Genomic DNA, 22,833 nt, shown 5'->3' with positions numbered 1-22,833 from the left:
ACTGGAGCACCTCTCCCCTGAAGAAAGGCTTGGGGTTGTTCAGCCCGGAGAAGAGGAGGCTCCAGGGAGACCTTATTGTGGCCTTTCAGTACTTGAAGTGGGGTTATAAGAAAGATGAGGACAGACTTTTTAATAGGGTCTGTATCAAGGGGCAACAGTTTGAAACCAAAAGAGGAGAGATTTAGATGAGATCTAAGGAAGAAATTCTTCCCTGTGAGGGTGGTGAGGCCCTGGCACAGGTTGCCCAGAGAAGCTGTGGCTGCCCCCTCCCTGGAAGGGTTCAAGGCCAGGTTGGACGGGGCTTTGGGCAACCTGGTCTAGTGGAAGGTGTCCCTGCCTGTGGCAGGGGAGTGGAACTAGATGATCTTTAAGGTCCCTTCCCACCCAAACCATTCTATGATTGCACGACATTTTCATTCTGGAGCCCCTCTCCCAGATGCAATTTTTTGATCCAATATTTGATGATTAGGAGCAGCGGTGTAGCTGTGAAGCTGACTACAGAAGAGCCTCTTAAGAGACATCACCTCCAGGCAAGCAAAATGCCATATGCTGTCCGATGCACCTCTGTGCGAGGGGGATATCTCTGCAAAGAGACAGGCCTTGGAGCTGAGGGGTGGTGGAAGAGGTGGTTTGGTCCTTCTGGCAGCTCTGCACTGCTCCTTGCTTCTCTGGTTGTGATGGCCTTGTACTGTGCAACCACCTCTCCTTCATGCTCTTTGCATGTAATAACGTGGTTCTTTGCCTTTGTGAAAACTCAGAAAACTTCTTGTCACAAAAATGATGCTTCTTCCCATCCCAGCTATTCTCACTCAGGACAGACGTTCCCAAATCTTAAGAGAATATATTGTTGTGTTTTCTTAGTTTTGCAGCCATCCATGAGCGAGGGACCAGAGTACATCGATCTGTCCCTCCAACAATCCTCCCCTGCTCCGCATTTTCAATTAGAAACAGCATCAGCAAGCTCCTAAACGCAGGTATCACCCACAGCAGTGAAGCAGAGGTCTGGAAGCAGAATCAGCAGCAAGGTCCCAGTATCAGAGCCTGGCTTCATTTTCCCAGTAAGCAGAGCCAGACCTCAGCCTGAGCCCCCTCCATAAAACACTCCGAGCTATGGGATAGGTACCTTAGGGAGCAGCTGCTGTCAAGGCTCACCTGCACCTCACCTGATTTAGGAGCCAGACTGGTTGGTTTGTTCCATGGGCACGTTTCCAGCGGAGGCCCATGGCACCAGCTTTTAGCAGCACACTGCCAACACTTGGCATTTATTAAAGCCACAGCTCAGTGAGTGATGTCGTCACCTGGACATTACCATTTTCATTTTTAGTAAGTCCAAATCAAGTACATTTTTAGCTCTTCACCAAAGATTACTACTTCATTTTTTTAACACTTTCCTCAAGGTAGTGAACCATTCATAAGACCCATCAATAATCACTTAGCTGAAGGCATTAGGGTTACATCCACAGCAGTAGTCAGAAATGCTGTTTCATTGTTTTTGTCACATAATCTTTAGTGTATGATAAGCAATACCTAGTAGGGACAAAGCAAAAAGGACCCCCCCCCAAGTATCTACCTCTTTCTGATGACCCGTGCTAATGAGTTTGTTGCCATTTTAGACGAAACATGGTTAAAAGAAATCTCATCTCATGTCCTAATGAGTGCAAGCCCTGAGCTTACACAAACCCTGGGAAGGGCCACCGAAGGGTTGCGGCAGGATCAGTGGAAATCCTCTGCCCAAATCCAGGGTGCCAGGACTACATCTGTGCCTCCACACTGGGCTGCAGTGTTTTAGGAGCCACGGGAGGGTTGCCGGCATCCCTTTGCTCTCCCAGCTTCACCCCAAAGGAGCTGGTCCAGGGGAATGGGTGCCACCAGGAGATGGGTGCTCATGCTGCGAGGGGGTAGAAGTACCTCCCTGTCCCCAGCTCGCTCTTTAAAAGCAGCAGGAGAAAATCAGTAAATAAGGACAGGAAAGGGGAATACGATCATTAGACCTGATTTTATTTTGCTCCTTAGCCACCGGGTGTCACTCTTGTCTATAGAGTCAGAAAAGAATTTTTGGTCGCTGTTAAAATTCTATTTCATCAATAAATTCTACAGCTCCCAGCGGTGACAGCAGCATCTCCATTTATCACAATTTCCCAGGTTTCAACATCAAATCACCAACTCATTAAATCTGGGGGTATCTGGAGCTGGCATTTTAGCCTGCGGTGCTATTTGCTAAACATAGGCAAGACACATTAAATTTTTATTATTAGTGTAAATGCAGCTGGAAAATTTAGATCTGGGTTTGGATTAGGCGCTCGGCCAGTGTCTGGTGGTGTCTGGATCACCAGGACAGGCCCTGAAGCTGTACACCTTCTGGAGAGAGGGAAGGTGAAGAATAGGGAAGGTGTGGATGGACAGAAAAGCAAAAAAATGTGGCATTTGCAGGCATATCCTCCGCAGAAGTGGAGCAAGAACAACATGATTCAGCAGATGAAGCTATAACATATTCCAACCTTTGAAGTCAAGGCAGTTCAGCTCTCACCGGTCATGTATCTCAGAAGTACTAGGAGAGAAATGCTGCAAACATTACACCACTCTCAAAATATTCATTCTTCAGAGTATCAGTAATTGCTGTTGTGTTGGGATTTTTGCTTTTCTAGGACTACAAGCTTGTCTAGCAACCACTAAACATACTCTCCTGCTAGTTTTGTGTTTTTCGAGTTCTCTAGAGATTCTCCATTTTCTCCAAAGACAGAAAATCTATTTTATTTTCAAACAAATGAAATCCGATGTCGAATCTTTACCTGAGGAAAGAACCGCTCACATAAAATGCAACACAGCTGGTAAAACCAGCTGCTTTGAATCACACTGTATTGGCAAACTGAATAGCTGATAAGAATAATAAACATTTTTAGTCAATAAGATGAGAAAATTCTCATCGGGGACCTCATCCTATCAGCACAGAAATTGCTACTATTACCTGGCCCTGCGTTGCTGCCAGAGGTATGATTTTGCATTGAAATCCCCCTGTACAGGAGAAGTGCCCCCAGCTGAAGCGTTCGCTGCCATAAACGGGGCACGTATGGGATTTATGGAGAGATCAGGGCCTGGCTATCGATTTGGGATTCCTTCTGGGTAATATAGGAAAGAGTATTATGGCCTATAATGCCATGAAATTTATGACCAGGACTTTGGAATAACTTTTTAAAAGTGAGGGCTGTCTCCAAAAAGTTTGTTTCAGGCTTTACTCTGTTATAATCTAGTACTGCAAGAAGACCAAGAGGTCATTTATTTGCTTGGGGATACTGTTTACAGCGAGGGCAGGAGCCCACACTCAAATACCTTTAGAAGTCCATCCCAGGATCAGTAAAATTCAGTTATGAATGAGCTTGGAAACAATCAATCTGTCAATTTTAGAAAGTTCCTATTAAAGTAATAGAGCACAGAAAGTGCTTTGCTAAAATTGATGTGAGTCTCCTGAATCTGTATGTTTGTATGAAATGTTGCATGAGAAATTTCAGCAATTCCTTTTTTTAAAAAAAAAAACCACATACAAAAATTTGATAACAAGCAGAATTTTGACACAACTAATTTGGAGAAATTGATTTTCTGTTTTATCCGGATTTCTCGACCTGTTCTTAATATCAATTTCCCTTGGTGATTTCTTTCTCGATTCTAGTTGAAAGAAATTTATAACAAACTTGTCTTCCATTTTTGCCTATAAGTAACTATACATTTTTAGTACATTTATATATTTGTATCTCCAGACTGAAAAGCAAGATAAACTGGGAGACAAAATTCGCATATCATAATAAAACTCATTACCCCAGGGACTGGACAAAACAACAGTCTGTGAAAAATGCACAGCAGCAACAGGTCTTATTTTTGAAATTGCTTCACCAACTACTTTCATGCTGAGGACCCAGTCACTGAAGATGCTAAGGAGCTGCTGGATGCCCTGAATGCCTCCCAGTCTCTGACTGGGACTGTCCCCGCTGGTGCTCAGCTTCTTGCAAAAAGTGGACCCCAGTGACACTTAAGAGTTTGCATACAACTAACTAAACACTGGTAAGATCCTCTGTTTTAGTTTTCCAACACCTGAATGATTTATGGGCAGAAACTAGGTCTACAGGAAATTCATAATTGATGCGTCTCTTTTGATACGCAGTCTGATGAATGGAAAAAAATGGATTTAAAATACACTTGATTTGTTACTTTTATTGGTTTGGAAGAAGACATCCAAAAGACTGTCATGTTTTCTGGCTTACTCTGAGATACAAACCTATCTAGAAGATCTGAGATCGAAACCATTCCTACCTTCATCTAGACAAACAAAAGCCAACTTCTTCCACTGCAGCCTTGTGGTACGCACACCCCAGGCATTGCACTTACGTGGGACACATGAAATCGTTTTGACTCTGTTACTTCTAAACGAAATCAATCCAGTTTAGTTGAGTATAAAAAAAAAGAGCCGAAGGACCTCTTTCTCTCCTCCACCTCACTGCTTTAATCCCTGCTATGACCAGGTGGGTATAGCAATAACTGTAGCTCCTCAACCTGATGAAAATAGTGTTGCATTCAGAAACTCGATAAATGAATGGGAGGGACAAGTAATGCCTCCCCCCAAAGGATGTTTTGTTAATTAAATTAGCATTTAAATAGCCAGAGCTAATCTGGGAAGTCAGCCCCTCATTACAGTAACTAGGAAGGGGGAAAAGAGCTGGAGACAATTCCCTACAAGATGGGGTTAAGTTGGCGTTTCGCAAACTATTTGCCCAGCCTGTCCCTCCCAAGTGAAAGCTGCCACCCCCACCCCTTTCCTCCCAGCATAATTAGCATGTTCCAGTGCTGTGAATGGAAACAATATCCTCCCTCCACGCTGTGCCCCTCCAGGGAGATGCTTCCCACAGATTGTGAAAGACTGAGCCAGGGAAAGGGCTTGTCGAGGAATTCACAGTGGGGTAATTACACTGAGGTAGCTTGTGCCAGTGCAAGATAAGTTGCATTACTGTAATTCATTGCAGGAGGCAGGGGCTTGCAAAAAGGAAGCATCTAGAGGCAGGACCGCAGAGAGCCACGAGAAGTTATTGCTCCCACGCGCCTGCCCAGAGCCCCGATAAAACTCGACGCCGAAGCTGAGGACGGTTCTTTGGGCTCTAAGGATGTCTCCGTCTTTGAAGAAGTTCACAGAACGTATCAATGATTATATGCAAATCTGGTTTCTCTTTGGCAATTAGAACAGAAGGAAGGCTGAAAGGGGGTTTTTCCAGATTTTAAAATAAATCCTTCATTCTGAGTAGAAAACTGGAGCAAAACTTGCAAGAATTGTATGCTTGCGGTTGCTATTGTCCACGTACACAGCACTTAAAAACACGCTGGCACCTCTTTCTAATAAATAAAAAGGTGGTATGCAGTCCTTTCCCCAAAAGACTTACTGTTTGATTTTCCATATAACAGAGAGGCCAATGATAACTCATACCGGAGGAGAAGATGCAGGAGGAAGGACTGGATTTGGGTGACACCTGCTATCCCCAGCAGTATGCACATCTGGCAGGTTTCATCCCATTTATTTAAATCAGATTCCAGGTGACTCAACAAAAAACCAAACCACCCTCCACTTGCTGCTCATCGTGCCCAGCTGCAAAGCGGTGATTATATTTATCTTCATCGCGAAGCACTCGGTTTCAGAAAACGTTGGTGCGGTTTGCTGAGGCCCCAGCTGGAAAATACCACAAGAAGTTCAAAGCCCGGTTTCATCCTGTAATTGGATCCTCAAGTTCACAAGTGCAAGAACCAACTGTGCAGGCTGAAAGCAGGTCGTCCCCTCTCCCAACAAGAAACCCTCCAAAGCACGGGGTGCAGGGCTGAGCCGTGAGTGCGGCGTGCTGAGGAGCTGATGCTTTCTGCTCCTACAGACAAAAATTCGATTTTTGTTCCAAGCTTTTGCCATCCTGCTTGATCTGACCTGCTGTTATTTCATTTTATTTTTTTTTAACTTCAAGCCATCTCCTTAACCTTCACGCTCACTTGGGATGCTCTTAAGAACATGGATGTTAATCCCAGTGTTACTTAAATACCAATTTAACGTTAGTTTTCTCTCTGCCTTGACAAGATATTCTTCAGGTCAGGCAGGCATGAAATGATGGATGTTGAGTGCAATTCTCCTGGGCAAAAAGTGCTACCTTCTGAAATTTTATCTCAAAACCACTTGGAGATGTGTTATTTATTTTTTTCTGTCATAAAACTTCATTCAATAATGAAGGCCCAAAGGATTACAATTTTGAGTTTGGGTTTTTTCCTGTTCTTGCTGAAATCTGGCCTTTCAAAATAACACAGAGAGAATCCTTGTTTTGAACTAAAATAGCAGCTGCAAGGGTTTTCAACCGTGACCATTTAAATGAGGTTTTTTTTCTTTTTTGCCTCTTTGCGTTACAGTTTCCTTCTCGGTCTTTGCGATCAGTAGCTGTGGTTGAGCAGTTAAGTCGTCTAATGGGGATAAAGTGTAATATTGTTCAAACTGTCTGAGATTATTAGTGTTGAGCTCTATTAGCAAGCCACTTTCACTAAGCAAATCGCAACAGGCCCGTTAATAACAGCGTGTTGATGGAGTTTCAGAGGTTGCTCTGTGAAGCCAGGCCCAGTGCTCATCTAAACCCACGGTCCTTATGTTGGGTTACGGTTCATAACGCTCAGTGGGACGTGATTTCTAACGGACAGAAACCCCACAGGCCAGCAGATCGATGCCGTCTTGCTTTCCTGCTCCCAGAGTAAACCTTGCGCTGAGGTGAGGGGTTTGGTCCCAGCGGCGCTGCTGCTGTCTGCTTGGCACGAAATCTGGCAGTCTTCCCCCAAAAGGGCACGAGGACACAGAGGCAGGGAGGGGGCCAGCGAGGGGCGAGGGGGTTCCCCCGCAGCCCCCCGCTTCCGGCAGTGAGGGGCAGGAGCTGGGGTGACCCTGAGCCCACCCCGGCAGTCCCACACAACCCCCCGAGGCCATTCGGGGCGTGCCCCCGCCCCAAGCGCCTCTCTCCTGGAGGACTACATATCCCGGCATGCAATGCTACCCCGCCAGGCGGTGGGGCCGCCGGCAGGACTACAACTCCCAGCGTGCAGCGCGCCACGCGGACGCCCCCGCCGCTCCCGGCGAGCCGCGGTGCACGCTGGGAGCTGTAGTGCGGCCGGGCCTTGGGCACGCCCTGGGCCTCCCTCCCGCCCTCCCTCCCTCCCTCCCTCCCGCCGCCCCCAGTCTGCCCCCCCCCCGCCCCGCTCCGCGCTCCTCCCCGCGCCGCCGGCTGTCCCTCCGTAGGCGGAAGCGGCGGCGGGACGAGGGAGCCGGGGAGGTTGAAGCGGCGCGATGGGGGACTCCAAAGTGAAGGTGGCGGTGCGCGTCCGCCCCATGAACCGGCGAGGTGAGACCTTCCCACCTCCCTCCCTCCTTCCCTCCCTCAGCGCCCCCCCGGCCCGCTCCTCTCCTCTCCTCTCCCGTCCCCGGCGCTGGCGCTGGCGGGGGGTGTGTGAGGGGAGCGGGCCTGAGGGGCAGAGCGGGGCGGGAGGCCGGGGGGTGCCTGTCCCCAGGGGGGGCTGTAGGGGCGGGTGGGCCTGCGAGGGGGTGTCTGGGGAGGGGGGGCCCCGCCGCGGGGCCGTGTCTGTAGGGGGACCCGCGCAGGGGTATCTAGATTTGTTTATAAATAATGAGTTTATGAGGAATACAAATCGATATATTTAGTTATTAGAGATTCGTTCCACACGCTTGTGTAGGTCCAGGTGGGTGTGGGGGCGAAGCGAGCTGCTCTCCCGAAGCAGCCGTCTGCACTCCCCGCTCCTGACACCTTTTCCTAAACTCTCCCTTATGGGGGTTTTTTAGCCTCCTCCTCCCCGGGGTACACCTCTCTCCACACCTCTTGCACCTGCTTTACAGCCGGGCTGTGCCCTGTTCCCTTCTGGGAGAGCTTTTCCTTCTTCCTGCTTTATGGGGGTTTGGGGGAAAATGCCTCTCCTTCAGTGTTTTTTGCTGTGCTAATTCAGCCCTGAGCTCTGTAGCCCCTCTTCTTACTCCCGGGTGATTGAGTGGGACAGAGTTAACCAGATGACAGAAGCACTATAGGGACAAAAGAAACGAAAACAAACAAGAAAACATGGAAGAGGAAGCTGAATTGACACGAGAGAAGATTTTGTTGTTGTTGCTGGGTTGGTGTTTTGGTTTTTTTCCTCAACGAAACTTGCCTAAGGGTTATGTTAATCAGACCGTGGTCTGGGCATCTGTTTAAATGTTTATTACTTGTCTTAATTAGAAAAACTTGCTCTAGATGATGAGGAGGGAAGTATGAAAAGGCAACTTCAGCCAAGGAATGGCAAGGTGAAGAAGGCAAAAATCCAAGAAACATGTAGGGTGCCTTTTTCCCCCAGATTCTCACAGAAGTATGCCAATAATTCCTTTTGGGGAAAGGGAATCAAGTGAAGTCAGTTTATTAGCTGAAGCAAAAAGGAAGGGGGGGGGGAAGCCCTTTATCTTCTACATGATCTGAAACAAAATAACTCTTTAATTCCTTCAATAAATAAGAAAGAAAAACAAAAGTTAAAGTATTGAATACAGTATTTCCATACCTTCTAAAATAAAAGCAGGGGAATGTCAAACTGAGTTCGTATGTCTCAAGTCTCACATCCGAAACAGAGGAGATGGAGTTGATGTCTTTACAGTCTGGTGGGTCAGGGCAGTCGAGGATGTTTTGACCAAAGTCTGCATTTTGGAGACTGAGTGACAGTGTGAAGGAGCTGGTGGGAGCTGGGAGGGGAAGGAGCTGTAAGATGGTGCCTTGTTTCAGCGATAGACATGGGCTTTCTTCTTGCTCATGTCCCTTTCCTGTCATAGGTCATTTCCTTGGCTGTGACCCAGACATCTTCTGACTGTGTAGTGCTCTTTACCCCTGGAATTATACAATAATTCAGGTTGGAAGGGACCTCTGGAGATCTCTAGTCCAACTTGCTGCTCAGAGCAGGTCACATTAGGTAAGGTTGCACAGGGCCTCGTTCAGTCAAGTTTTGAATCTCCAAGGATGAATAATGCACCTCTTCCTCCTGGTGTATATTCTGCATATGCTCAGCCCTGAGTTTTGCACGTGTAGCAGCCGTCAAGCTGTTTCCAGTTAGGGACTGAGTTCTGCAGAAAATATGTGGGGAAGAAGTGGTGGAAGTAAAGGGGAAAAAATGATGGAAAATGATGGATTTAGAGCAGTACATGTATTTGAAGCTGCTGCCTTGCTGGGGAATATCCTGACACTGAGCTGCATGAATCTGGGAGAATGGGAGAGTGCATCTTGTTATCAGAGCTATTTTATTCTGTATAAACTTAAAAATATTATGGACTAGAGAGGATGACTGTAGCCTGGTTGTTACGAGGCTCATCCAGGAGTGAGGGACTTTTGAGTCCTTGCTGTTCATCAGAGAGAAGGAGGACCTGAACCCCATGCTCTTGGCATGTAGGACTGTACCTCTTCTCTGTGAGAACCACTTTGCAGCTATTAAAGCATCCTCTTTGTGAGTGATACCTAAATCCATGCAAGTCTAGCCTAAAAGATCAATGTCTTTTTCTCCCTGAAACAAAACGTCCTGGAACTGATTTTTTTTTTTTTTTTAACTGGATTATTTGTCACAGTCCAGATGTTGTGGTCAGTTCTAAACAATTGATACCTCCATGCAGTATTTCTGATGCTCATAGAATTTATAGAAACAATGATATGAAGCCTAGTATTTTTCTTACCTACTTAATGTTAAAATTTAAGAATTTGTATAACTGATTTTCTGAAGAGTCATCCACTTGTAAGACTTCTGTGGCATTGCTTTTTTTAAGAGGCTTTGAGGCAAGAGGCAGCTTTCTTGGAAGCTCGAATATGCACTTTGTTCTAAGCAGTATTTGTATGAAGTTCTGGGGCTTTGGACCTGAAGCAAGTATTTGTTTTCTTCAGGATCACGAGTAATGTTCTCTCCTTCTCTCGGCACCGAAGGGCTTAAAATTGCAAACCTGTCAGAGGGTTACAACTGTTGAAATTTAAGCTTTGAAATATTCTCAGTGTTTACTTGTGGTGGTGGTGGTTGTCTTTAGCGTTTGAATTATGAATTTCTTAAGGCAAGGGTTTATTAGGTTAATAAAAGTGGTATGTTTAACTATTACTAATTTATACAGCTCATAAAAGTATAATAGGTTCCTTGCATGCGTGTTGAAGGGATTTCTGTATCGAATAGTTGGTTATTCATAGTACTCGCATTTCAGGGTGACAGTATTGAGGGTCCTGGTTCATTCTCAGGCAGAGCAGCAATCTGTAAACTAAACTTATAATACTCATTTTTAGCAGTGAGGGGAAGCATTCATAATTGCACATAGATTACTTTTCTTACACATCTAGGTTACTTTTTTGAATCCTGCTTCAAATTCAACACCGATCCTACAAACTGTGTATGGAAACCATGCCTTTGTAAAACTTACTACGAAGTCAACACGCTTGCAGCGTCACGTCTAAAGTTGTAGGGTCTGCTAGGTAGCAGTTGTGACTTCTGGTTTTGCATACTTTCTACTTCGGAAACTGGGATATCGATTAGCATGCTATTATGAATTAAATTATTCAGTACTGTTTTGTTAGATGAGACTCTTAGTCCTCTCTTCTCTTGGTTTTGTCATTCACAAAAATATTTCCTAGTGCACTGCTCCTTCAGATGGGTTTTTGATAACAGCAAGTTCTTTTGCTGTTGTATTTTAGACTTGCAGTGGATTTCCTTTTACAAATATTGTCAGTATTTGATTTAACTTAGCAGATATTCATTATATTTCAGATAAATGCCATGCAAAGCTCAAGCCACACTATGAAGCAAAGCAAAAGACAGCTGGAGGCTTTTTAATTAAGATTTATCTTACTGAATATTTTGTTTTCGGGTAATATTGGTGTACAGACATCTTGTACAGACATCCCATAAGTATGTTTAAGTCCTTGTGTTCCTCTGTGCCTTTGAATCAATTCACTGTAGTGTTAATTAAAATACAACATCTTTTATCAGCACTAAAAGAATATGGTTTATGCACAGGGGTATGGCTGAAGCCAGTCAAAACTACTACATCTCACTTGGGTTCGTACTTTTTTGTTTGAACAAGAAAGGCAGGAAACTAACTGCAAAAAATTACGTGTTTAGTGCTTTGGATGAATTTATTGAGGAGCAATAGAAGTACTGGTGGTGGCATTACACAGCTTGGGTTGGGAGTGGTGGTGTGGGGTTGTGCTAGGTTAGGTTTAAGCAGGATGGGACCACAGCCTGTATTCTGGCAACGCTGCCAGATTAAACTGGTTGTAGGATTGTGGTACAAGACCCATAGCTTCCAGTGTAAATATCTAGATGGCCTGTAAATATACATTCAGGTATCTGTTATGTTAATGTGTATATTGATCCAGACTAGTTTCTGTGTTCAAACAGGGATCTCTTTGTGTTTTGATGATAAAGATTCTGTCTCCAGTGCTTGTAAGGAAAGAACTTGCTTCTGTATCTGTGCAAGCCTCTGATCAGGTGTTAGGTGCTAATTTTATGTCCTCCTGCTCTTTGGTTGCATTTCCAGTCACTTGAAATGTGTTTCGTTTTGGGGGAGGAGGAAGGGATTGCTCCTGTGTTTTTGTTTGGTGGTTTGGTTTTTTTTTTCCACTGGAGACTACAACAGAAACAATTTATCTATAAATTAGAGTTTGTGCAAGCAGTTTTACAAGATTAATTATGGTATTAGAGTAAATGAAATGGCACCTGTTGTATCCTTATAGCAATATGCAAAACATAAGACCATTATCCTTGTCATAGATGACTGCCTAGAGTTTTTAAAATTTCCTGGTGATTGTTGATAACCTATAAAATAGTGTTTGTGGTATGAGCAGGATTAACCTAGAGATACGGTGACATATGGGTAAAGCATGTTGAGTTAGTGCTTCATCTTGCGTTCCTCAGTGAGGCAATCGTATTCTCACTCCCCACAGCCAAAGTCTCCGGTGAGACTACCAGTCAGTCCAATGTGGATGCCACAAAGGCAAACAATTCTTGTGCTAATTACATCTTTAGAGCTAGCCTAAAGTGCAGTATGAGATTACCTTGCTCCTCTGGTTTCACGTTTGCTTGCTCCTCCTGAAGTCAACAGAAGATCAGATACACGTTGTGAATAGTTCTGCCTTGGCTTTTGGGTGGCTGGGGGCAGAGTAAAAGCTGTTGCATTTCGTTCCTGTTAACTCTGAAGCCTGAAACAAAGCAGCAGCAGAGAGTTCTGCGTGGAACTTCCTTAGAGCTCTTCGCTGCATCAGAGAGTCACCAGACTGATTTATTTACTTAGTCTCTGTGAGCTGAGCAGCGCATGCAGCAGCAGAACTGACTGTGAGTAAGGTTAAATGTCCAGGCACTCGGAGTGCCTTCACTAAAGCTATTTGGCAAGCTCTCTTCTTGCAGAAAATGAGACAGCAGAAGATAGAATATGTTTTTTACCATTTGGGCAATGTAGTGTTAACATGTGAGGAGAGCTTGCTTGTGTTCAAAGTGCTCATGAGTTTGAGTTGACTTACACCTCATCATCAAGATGAGACAGTATTGTGTGCCCTTCCAGATGCACTCATACATATTTAATGATCTTAGATTGCTGCAAACTGAAAATTTAATGAATTATATTTGCACAGTTCATATATATAGCAGAGAAGTTTGAAAGATGCCTGCGTAAACTTCATGTTGCTAGACTTAAGTCAAATTACTGTGTTTTTGTCCAGAATATATCAGTAGTTATGTCTTATAAATAATGCCCTAAAAGTGCTATTACACTTAACTATGTCTTTCCTTTTAAGCTCTTAGCATTTTCATTTAAATATAAGGTATTTTCACACTCTATTCTATAGTCAGTTTTTCCCTTATTTGTGTTGACTTCTACATAGCAAAGGGCAAAGAGAAAAGTCACTCTTAAGGCAACAAACTTTGGCAGAAAGACTTGAGGACCTGTTGTGTTTTGAACTTGCTTTCAGATTCCTTTTTAAAACAAAACAAAAAAAAACCCCAAACAGCCTCTGTGTTTTTCTTAGGTGGCATTCATTTAATCTGTGTGATAAATAAACTTTCACATATTTTTAAGTTACTATTTAAACGTTTCTCAGTGTTAATGCCATTTGCTTTTTAGACCAAGAAAGGTACAAGAAACCAACTGTAATTTCTTGCTCAATGCAATTGAAGGCTCAGGCCACCACATTCCAGTTCTAACCTTCAAGGGAATGTTAATCTCCTGAAAATCTACTGGCAATTTAAACTACAAAATTTCTGTCGTCTCAGTCTTTACAGGAGATTATTTTGAGCTTTTGTATTCGGGGCCAATTTTGGTTTATGAGCTTAGTACATGCACTTTAAGCCTTTCACATTTTATTTTTTATACTTCAGTTAGCTTTTCTGAAACTCTACAAGAGCAGCCACGCTGGTTCCCAGTGACATGATTGAACCTAATTTCCTACCTCCAAGGGGACCTTGGGTGTCAGTGCAGGTGCAGCTGCCCTCAATGGGGTAATGGGACCAGGAGGAATCTGTCACAAATTTTATTTGACCTGTGTTATAACATCAGGTTCACATCTTTGTTTCAGTGGGGTTTAGGATCAAATGGTAGTCAAAAGGGCTGAAAAACTGTCAACCATCAGAAACTAATTTCTTAAATTGAAATCTGATGGAAAAATTTACATCAGAATAAAGGCTCTTGATGAACTGGGAAATGTTTTCCCATAATTAATCTTGTATAGTGTGAAAACATAGAATATATAAAGAGGAAAATACAGAAGGTCAAGTAAGTTGTAACAGACTTTTCAGTTACCATGGCTGCTGTTCTAAAAGCTGTTACGATGCCATGGTCCCAACCACTAGTTTAATAAATTGCAGACAAATTTATTTACTGTATCATCTTCCATTTTAAGATTATTTCAAACTGCTCTGTAAAAGCTATCTATTGGGATCATTATGTTTGGTTCTGAAATACCAGCTATAAAGGTGGAATGACTTTTTTTAGGGTAGTGGCTGAAAAAGCTCCAGTATCGCTGCATGGCAGTTCAGATGTTTTTGTTAAGCCTCTGATGCCGCTGGGTTTGATTCTGTACCCTGCTCGAGTGAGTTGGGTACATCATTATCCAACCAGTGTTGTCCTTCGTTGCAGCTAATCTAGGAAGACAGTTCCCTAACTGAGCCATGAACAAAGATGGAGGTTTCCCAGGGTTGGAAATGTCCGACATTTTCCAAAATACTTCTCTCCCCTTCCTCCAGGATTCACATACACTCTTTGTCTCTGCTCTAAACCTGTTTAGTACATTTTAAAGTTGCACCTTTCCTAGTGTTTCCTAACACTGTTGTGGAAAATCTGCTGCGTTGAGTTTATGATTACCAGAGGCGTGACTGCTATTACAGAGGGAATGTAAACTCCTACCTGTTGTTGGGAATATACCAGTGCCTGCTGGATCCACCACTGCATCCGGTGGTACGCTGCTCCTGGTTTTGCTTTTCCTGCTCTCCCTCACTGACTTTTCCACCCTGTTTGAAACACACCGGATTTCTTAGGCTAGTGAAAAAGTTCAAGGTGTATGTGGGTGGTGTGAATTCTTTTTACAAGAAGAGTTGGTTTCAGCTAAGATCTGCATTGTTGCAAGCCCAGTTTTAATTGTTTTACACAAGTGTGGTTTCAGCTAAGATCTGCATTGCTGGAATCCCAGTTTTTATTATCTTAGAAAATTTTTGTGAGGAGTGAAAAATCAAGGGAAATGGGAAGGAGAACGGCCTCTTTCAAGCCCCACCTTCCAGTTTCACAAGTCAAGTCATCCGAGAGACTGAGTAGCTTGGACGCACATGACTTAACAATTATTCTTGCACTCAGCCCAGCTTTGCTTAACACTTCTACAGCTATGAAATGTAAATATGGAAAAGTGTCTAAGATATGTGTTACCCTTTTATTATGGACGTCACAGCTCTCCTACTCCAAAGCTGTGAAAGAGGCTTTTATTCCCTGCAATAAATGTTTCTTGAGATGTTGAGAGTTTGAGTTCTAATTTTTCAAAAAGCAATTAGCTGATTAGTTTCTTGATTTGATGAAGCAAATGAGTAGTTGACTGTGTTTGCTTGGTAATGACTGAAGGTAGAAGCAGGTTAGCAGTAATAATAGGTAAGATTTTAAATCTTCTTGAGCTACAAGAACTGTGATGAGTCTCCAAAGTTTGACAGTGAGCCACTTCTGTCACCTTTTAACTTCTTAATTTTGTGCTGCCTGAACAAAACCCAGCTGTATAGTTGAAAGAAATAATAATACCAAGCCTTGACAAATGAGTCCTCACTAAGGATGAACTAATCGGTGTTTTTGGATGTGCATGCTTATCTTCTTATCTTGATGCATCCTAATTTTGCTTGTTGTTCAAGGACAGCAAGTACACTGCCTACCTAGGAGACACTGAAACTAGTAAAAGTAAGGGTGGAGTCCATGTGTGATCATATCCAAAAGAGCAGGAAGATAATTTGTCTATAAGACTAACCTGCTTTAGTAATATTAAAAACTTAATGAGGTGGAAATTATGAAGATACAATTTTCAGTAGTGGCTAATGTAAGATTCATCTCTCAGCCTACTGGAAATGTTAAAGAAATCAGAAGTCAGTCAAAGAACATGCTTTGTAATGGAACCAGAATTTGTAGAAAGTGTATGATGTACTATTAAAACAGAATTTAAACTATTTCTTCAGCTAAAAGGAGAGTTGCCATATGAGGTTTTTTTGCCAAGCTAACTGGGGTGAGTAGCCTTAAGACTGTCTGGATGCATAACCCAGGTTAGAGGCTGAATATAACCATTTCTTAGGGGTTTATTTCATGGGACGCCATGGGCTGATGTGGAAGTTCATCTCTGCTGGGAGAGGGTCTCACTTTTCTGCCTCCTCTCTTCCCCTCTGTACAGGTCTACCCACTTGTTTGCATGGCCTTTGATGTTCTTCAGAGCTTTCACTGGGCTGATGTAACTCTCTGTAGTGTCTGAATACATCTGTTTTTCATGGTGGGTAGTTTTCTGCTGTTGAAGTAACTTAAAGTGACTTACAGAGGAGTCTGCTGAGCACGGTAGTGGTGGAAGGTGAGCAACAGGCACAGGACTGCGACCTCCCTGTTTGGCAATAGCTGTTAGGTTGGTTCACCACGTCTTCCGAAACCGTGCAGTCCCCTGTCTGCAGGATGCCTACGTGAGGGATTTTAATGTTACCCGTGTGATGACGATCATCAGACAAGGTGTGTTGTACATGACAAATTGGCTTTGAATCTTTCTTCTTTTCCTGTCAGGACATGTGCCTTTAAGGAACTCTTGCATCCTGTCTGTGTGCTTTCTTAAAGGAATTTCACAAAGAGAGGGTTAATGAATACTAGCAAGACCTTGAGTTCACTGGGCAGTCATGGATGCAAAACCTACCATCAGCATTCTCTCTCAAGAGATGAATTAAAAGATGTGATAAAGACCATACTGCTTATATACAGAGTGCACATACATGCTTTGCATAAGGCAGGTAGTATGTAAAAACCTTCTTCAGTAGTTGAGGAAAAACAGGTCACTGCAATACAGAACGTTCATCACTAACCAGCCAGACCAAGATAAAGTAGCTTGTTGGATATGGGATGTATGAAGAATATAATTTCATCTAAGCAAGCATGTATTGCATATTAATGATAGGTAAATTGGCTTTCAGGGTGTGGAGAGAAATTAAAATAAACACTAGCTTCTGAAACTTGTCTGTCCCTTCTACAAAAGCGCAGTTTAATAACAGAGGAGTAGTTTTGTTCAGAAGGATTTCAGTTTCATGGGACTGCTTGCTATGACCAGTAATCTTGAGTTTTGGTTTTCTTTGTTGTGTTTCAAGTAGCAAAAAGCTATAATATTTCTTTCAAAAACTGTCACTGAAAGAAACTTCCTCTTTGTTATTTAACAGTAGAAAGAAGTCTGCAGGGTGCTGTGCAATAATTAAGATCTGTGGTCTTTGCCTGAGAGATTTTCAGTCTGAGTTTATAAGGTGCTGTAAGGTGAAAGAGCAAGTACAGGTGACAAAGAAGGAAAGAGCAGAGATGGAGGATGAGGATTGTAATTAGCATGGTTAGACAGTGGCATATTTTGGTGATTCAGCTGGGGTGTTGAACCCCGTATGGAGGTTGTACACCGTAGCCCCTCGTCATCGCAGCGCGTGGGAGCTGCAGAGTGCCTGCTGGGTGTGACTGGTGTGTCCTGTTTAGAGGTGTTGGCTCTTGGGTACGCTTTCCAGGTTTAGCGTTGGAGCGTAAGAACACAGGACTAGGCTTGTTTATGTCCAGGCCCCTGTGTCTGCAGGCAGTGACTTTGATTGCAAGTGGCTGTGTGCCTTTTTTTTTTTTTTTTTTTTTTTTAATATCTAACTCCATTTGTCATTGGGTGGATACCTTGGACGGTTGTCAGTGTTATCTGAAGCTTTTATTTTGTTTTCCCCGCCTCTACGGCTGAGAATTCTCATACATTCCAAATATTACTCATAGTACATATCCCATTGCTTAGCGTCATTTGGAAGAGCTGGGCTTTCCAGCTGACTGGGAGCCTGTGGGGAAGGATAAGCCCTTTTCTACACACTCACACCTAAATTATTTTTGATGGGACATGAATTTCTCCAAGCAGGTGCCCCAGGACTGACAGCTGCCATGGTATGCTGCAGTATCGCAACAGTGGCCGGGGAAAATGTGCTGCAGATGGTAGGGGCAGCTTTGCCTCCGAGCATGTGAGGCATTGAGAGAGCAATAAGAAGAGCTGTCAAAGTGGTACCATGCCTAATGGTTCTTTCCCCAGAAGAAATTTCATACTGCCTTGTATATGCTGATTGTCCTTCAGTAAAACCTAAGCGCTCTTTCTTGTTTTGAAAAGAGTGCATGCTTTAAAGCTGGACAGGATCCATCCCATCAGAATATCTCTAGAAGTGGAATTTGGCAATAGTCCTGTTTCTATTCTCTAGCTGATGGGTGGCTGTCAGACTACATGAATAAATTTGGTGTCTGGAGGAAGTAATGGTGTATATAATCCTAGTGCTTTAGGAGCAGCACTTGACACTTTCTCATTTCTTTATAGAGCTTGATCTGCATACAAAATGTGTGGTGGATGTGGATGCAAACAAGGTTATTCTTCATCCTGTAAACACCAACCTTTCAAAAGGAGATGCCAGGTAAGATTTTTGAATTAGGAAGGTCAGGTTCCTTAAATTAAACGAGGGTATGTAGGCCTTGATAGAGGGCTTTCAGTTTAAAAACTAATATATATTCTTTCTGCAATGTAATTGCCATCATCTGTACAATAAGGCTGATTTTACCATGCTGGGAAGATGCTTTGAAAACTTAGTGCTTACTGCATTTGCTTCCTGCTCTAAACAATGTGTTAGCAATTAATGGGTCTGTGAACTGTTTCATTGCCTCTCATATGCTGTTATGGAACAGGAGAAATTTAAATCCGCAAAATAATTTGAGCGGGGCAGTTTGTAATTTTGGAATTAAATTAATTTTCACAATTATTTTCTCATAACGGACTCATATTTGTTGTGTAAGAAGGGGCATGGGAACATGCTGGAGAGGTGTAGCTCTAGGAGTGTCTTGACAGTGGGACATTACATGCATCAAAAATACTTGGAAAGGTGGCTAAAGGTAGGGACCAATTTGTGTCAGAACTGGTGTCAATATGTTAAACTGTTGTGAAACTGAAAAGTCCTGTAATAATTGATAAGGTTAAGATTGTGACTACTTAATTTATTGATTGTTTGCAAGGGGAGGAAATGAAAAAATGTGTTCATGAACAAAATAGCAGGGGTGCAGGAAAAGACAAAACTCATTACTGGACATCTACAGTCGATCATGATCTGTGTTCTGCAAAAAAAAAGAGGAAGTCATCTTAAGGGGGAAAGAAATGAGAAAAATTCAGTTAAATACATAGAAGAGCTTTGTTTAAAGGCAACTTATCATAGCTTTTTCATGTAAAGCTGAACTGTATGTCAGTGGTCAGTAGATGTATTCTTTACCTGATGTCTGATAATTTAACCTTCTCAAACCCAAGTGGTAGTAAATGGAAGAGCAAAGAGGTCATTGGGTGCAATATGTACTTTCTGTTGTCATCAGCTGGAAGACTTATTACAGACACTGGGACTGGGGCTTTAACAAGTTACTTAAATCAAACAGGCTGCGTGTGGTGTGGGGTGTTTTTGTTTGTACCAATATCTGCCTTCTCCAGAAACACGTGTATTGTTTAGCTGCCAAATACCTATGTTGATTTGAGCCTTTAAAACTGCTAAAAATGGCAGGAAATTTAGATTCTCAGGAGCCTAGTTAGCCAGAGCTGTATTAAGAATATTATTCATAGTTTCTCTAAAACATGGCAACCAATTAAATACGGCATAGTTTATACTCCCTAATATATGTTTTAAAAATGTTCATGCTGCAGCCATGAGAGAATACATCATGCAAATCATGCCCCCTGGCAAGGGAGGAATCGGTTGGCAATTGCCTTGACATCCCAGACGAGATGGTGAGCCTAGTGTGAGAAACCAGCGTGCCAGACTGAAGAATACTTCATTTGCATTTTCACAAATACCCATTGCTAATCTAAGCAGGAAGCACAGTAAATTTATATGGGGTGATTTAATAGAAGAGGGAAAAGTGGAGGCCCATTAACTGCACTGAAGGTTTGCCTGCAAACAGTGAGGCAACATATCTCAAAAATGTAGTTGGAGTAGTGAGGAATTGGAACAGGCTCCCATCTAGCATGTAATGCCCTTGAGAGAGCCTGCCACTAAATTGTCTCGGCTTCTGCAACTCCATCAGAGGAATCTTAAATATCAGCTCAAGGAAAAGGTTAGTTTTAGCTACGATTCTTCTAAGTTTGGGGGTTAATTTATGCTCAGGTTCTGCTTCTGTTTCCAAATCCACTGACAACGACTTTGCCTTGTGCTCTAAAATCATTCATTTTGATTTCAGACTTGCCTAGTGTCTAAAGCGAGCTGAAGGATTTCTGGCAAACCTGGAGTGCTTTTAATTACACAGAGAAAAGAAAAGTAAATAATATTGTAAATACACTCTTTAGATGCTTGCAAAGCAGGATAAGTTTGAAAATCTTAAGAGCTTTACTGCATTTCTCATTAAGATGCCAGGGTCAGTTTAGGAACTGGGACAAGAATTTTAGAAACAGAAATCTGTGCTGTCACATCCCCACTTGTCATGACTCAGCCGCGCTCTGGCAGGGAGTGACATTTGGAAAAACAAGTGATGACTTTTGGAAATATGCATGCCTTCCCACTTCCATCCTCTCTGGTGGAAGCCAAGTCTGGGAGATGGGTATGTGTAAATACATAGTTTAATGGGTGAATTGGCCCACTAGTGTCACAGTTATGCATGTTTGTCCCATTTGCCCAAGGTGGTCCTTGCAGGCCAGAGATGTAAACAGTGTGTATGTCCATCTGCAAAAAACCTCTGCCAGTCAGATCAGTTAAAATGGCAAATACCCGACTTACTGTTTTCAGTTGTCTCTGTGTTAAAGAGGAGAAGCAGGCTTTGGAGTTCCTAAGTGATACACCCACCTCTCCTTCGGATTTCCCATGACACCAGGGATTGAATGTGTACAGAAAATGTCAGAAATGTCCACTCTCTTGATGTATTTCATGCTTTGACAGATAACCCAACTTGAGGTGTGTAGGACCTGACTTTTGGAGATAGAGAATTGTGTTGATGTAATTACCACTGAAACATTTTCAGGTCTTTAGAAAAAGAGTGTCTCTAGCTGTTTCAAATTTTGCATTAAAAATGAAGGAATGTTTTGAAAATCCAGCTGATAACTGATTGACCTCACTTTCTCCTGCATCTACAAACTGAATATATTATTTACCCTTTTTTCTAGAGAGTTGAGGATTAATGAATGCATGTAAACCACTTGCTTTCAAAAAAAGACTTCTCATATGACTTCAAAAATCTAGCATCTTCCTGTTAGTGATTCCTTAACCAAGAAATGACCCTTCCTGAGATAGAGAAATGCAGCAGTTATTTTCTTGAGCAATCCTTAACAGTGCTGTGCAGGTTTCGGTTATCTGATCACGTACAAAAGATCAATTTTAAAATCTTATCGGATGACCTCCAGACTGGGTAGGCTTTTGGGGGTGGGGGTTTAGGTTGAGTGATGGTTTCTCATATTAAAATGGAAATGATACTGTGTGGAAGTGGTCAACCTTTTCTTTAGTTGCTTTCACAGAATTATTTGCTGCAGAGCCTTGAGTTTTGCACAAATTTCCTAAAATGACATCTTTAAATTAAAATCTCCCCTCTCAAGGATGTGTGAACCTCCAGGGGTTGGCTGTAAATGAACAGTATCATTAGCATGACTTGTCGACTTTTTTGTTTGTCTTATGTAGTTGTCTGTTCTCTGTTGCAAAGGTCAAGGCTGAAGTTTCTTTATCAACATGGGATTTACTGTGTGCTGCAAAGATTACTCATGGCTTTATTACGTGGTGACTAGGGCTTGAAAGAGGGTGTGAACTCATTTTGATTTAAGTGAATAGGTAAGTCCTAGGCAACAATTGGAATGTTTATAGGAATTAATTTTTTGGAAAACTTCCAGATAGACTCTAATTATTCTAGGTTCCTTTATAGCCTTTTTTTTTTTTTTACTGCCAATTTGCTTGTGCTGTCATTTTATATTTCCCAAACAAGACCTATTAAAAAGACTTAAAAAATTATTATTTTTGTGAGGTCAGACAAAGGAGTTTTATTATATACCACAGACATAACTGTAATTGATGTGTAACTGATACAAGCTGAGAAATCAGTTGTGTATTATTAGTCTGGCACAGACCTATGAATGAGCCATGATATTTGTAAAACGAAGCATTTATTAAATCTGCCCAGCAAACCACCTTTGAGCCTTTTTTTTATTAAGAGAATATACTTAAAAAATGAAAGGAGTGCTGACTTCTGTCTACTTCTGTCGCAATTTGTGGTTCGTAGATGCTTTTCCTCTTGTTTTGCAGAACAGAGAGATTCCAAAGACTGGCACAGGGTAAAAATTATTCCAAGGCATGAGTGCAGCTAACTGAAGCTGACGAGTGTGTTAGACCAGGCTGGGTTTTTCCCTTTTCAGTTACTGTAATATCTTTATAATTAGTGCTTTGTAATAAATATTTCAATAATTGAGTACCTTTATAAATATTTTCTAAAAGTGGCTTCTTTTAAGGCATCTATTCCTGGGTTTAAAACAGTTTACTTTTGTATATCCACACAGACAGTGTTTTTGCTCATGAAGTCATGATACTTAAACTCAATTTGATTGTTTTCTAAGGAGTTCTGTAAACTGAGAAGGGGTGTACTGTTATCTTAGACTTGAGGATTTTTGTAGCCTTGCAACAGCTGAGCTTCATTTCTGCTTTGATGAGGAACTGGATGAAGCCCAAGTATATTTTAAAGAAATACTTTTATAAGATTTTTCTACCATTCCAATTCCCATTTTCTTTCTGAGGCAAATGAGCCCTGAAAAAGGTTGTGGGGAGAAATAATTTTGGTCTACTTCCCTTGTAATTAAAACAGGGTCACCTTTCAGAGCTGTAGGTAAATGATGCTTACCTTGTCATGGCTACTAATAATAATACTCCCAAAGAGAAATTTCTTCCATAATGAATTTAAAGATTGTTGAGAGAATAAAACCAGTACTCACAGAATTTAGTGCAAAAGAACAACAAAAAAAATCCTACTTATGCAGTAAATAGGTAATAAATTGCTAATTTCAGGTGAATGATGGACTTCAGGCAGCAGTTGGGTTGAAATAA

General features: G+C 42.3%; 1 protein-coding gene across 5 annotated transcripts in view; it reads left to right on the top strand.

The window, feature by feature from the left end:
• Window positions 1–7,257: 7,257 nt before the first annotated feature.
• The window catches only part of KIF13B (kinesin family member 13B), a 130,664-nt gene continuing 115,088 nt past the window's right edge, over window positions 7,258–22,833 (top strand). For 3 of the 5 annotated variants that reach the window (XM_074861316.1, XM_074861315.1, XM_074861314.1), the window contains exons 1-2: window positions 7,258–7,394; window positions 18,114–18,207. In XM_074861316.1, the coding sequence (XP_074717417.1) occupies window positions 7,340–7,394; window positions 18,114–18,207 (149 nt within the window). In that variant the 5' untranslated portion in view covers window positions 7,258–7,339. Of the gene's footprint in view, window positions 7,395–15,944; window positions 16,041–18,113; window positions 18,208–21,556; window positions 21,574–22,833 lie in introns of those variants that run through there. The other 2 variants (XM_074861317.1, XM_074861318.1) reach the window with 2 other exon arrangements.

This window comes from Strix uralensis, chromosome 3 (genome assembly GCF_047716275.1).
Source record: "Strix uralensis isolate ZFMK-TIS-50842 chromosome 3, bStrUra1, whole genome shotgun sequence".
Classification (NCBI taxonomy): Eukaryota; Metazoa; Chordata; class Aves; order Strigiformes; family Strigidae; genus Strix; species Strix uralensis.
This window is presented reverse-complemented; position numbering and strand designations above follow the sequence as displayed.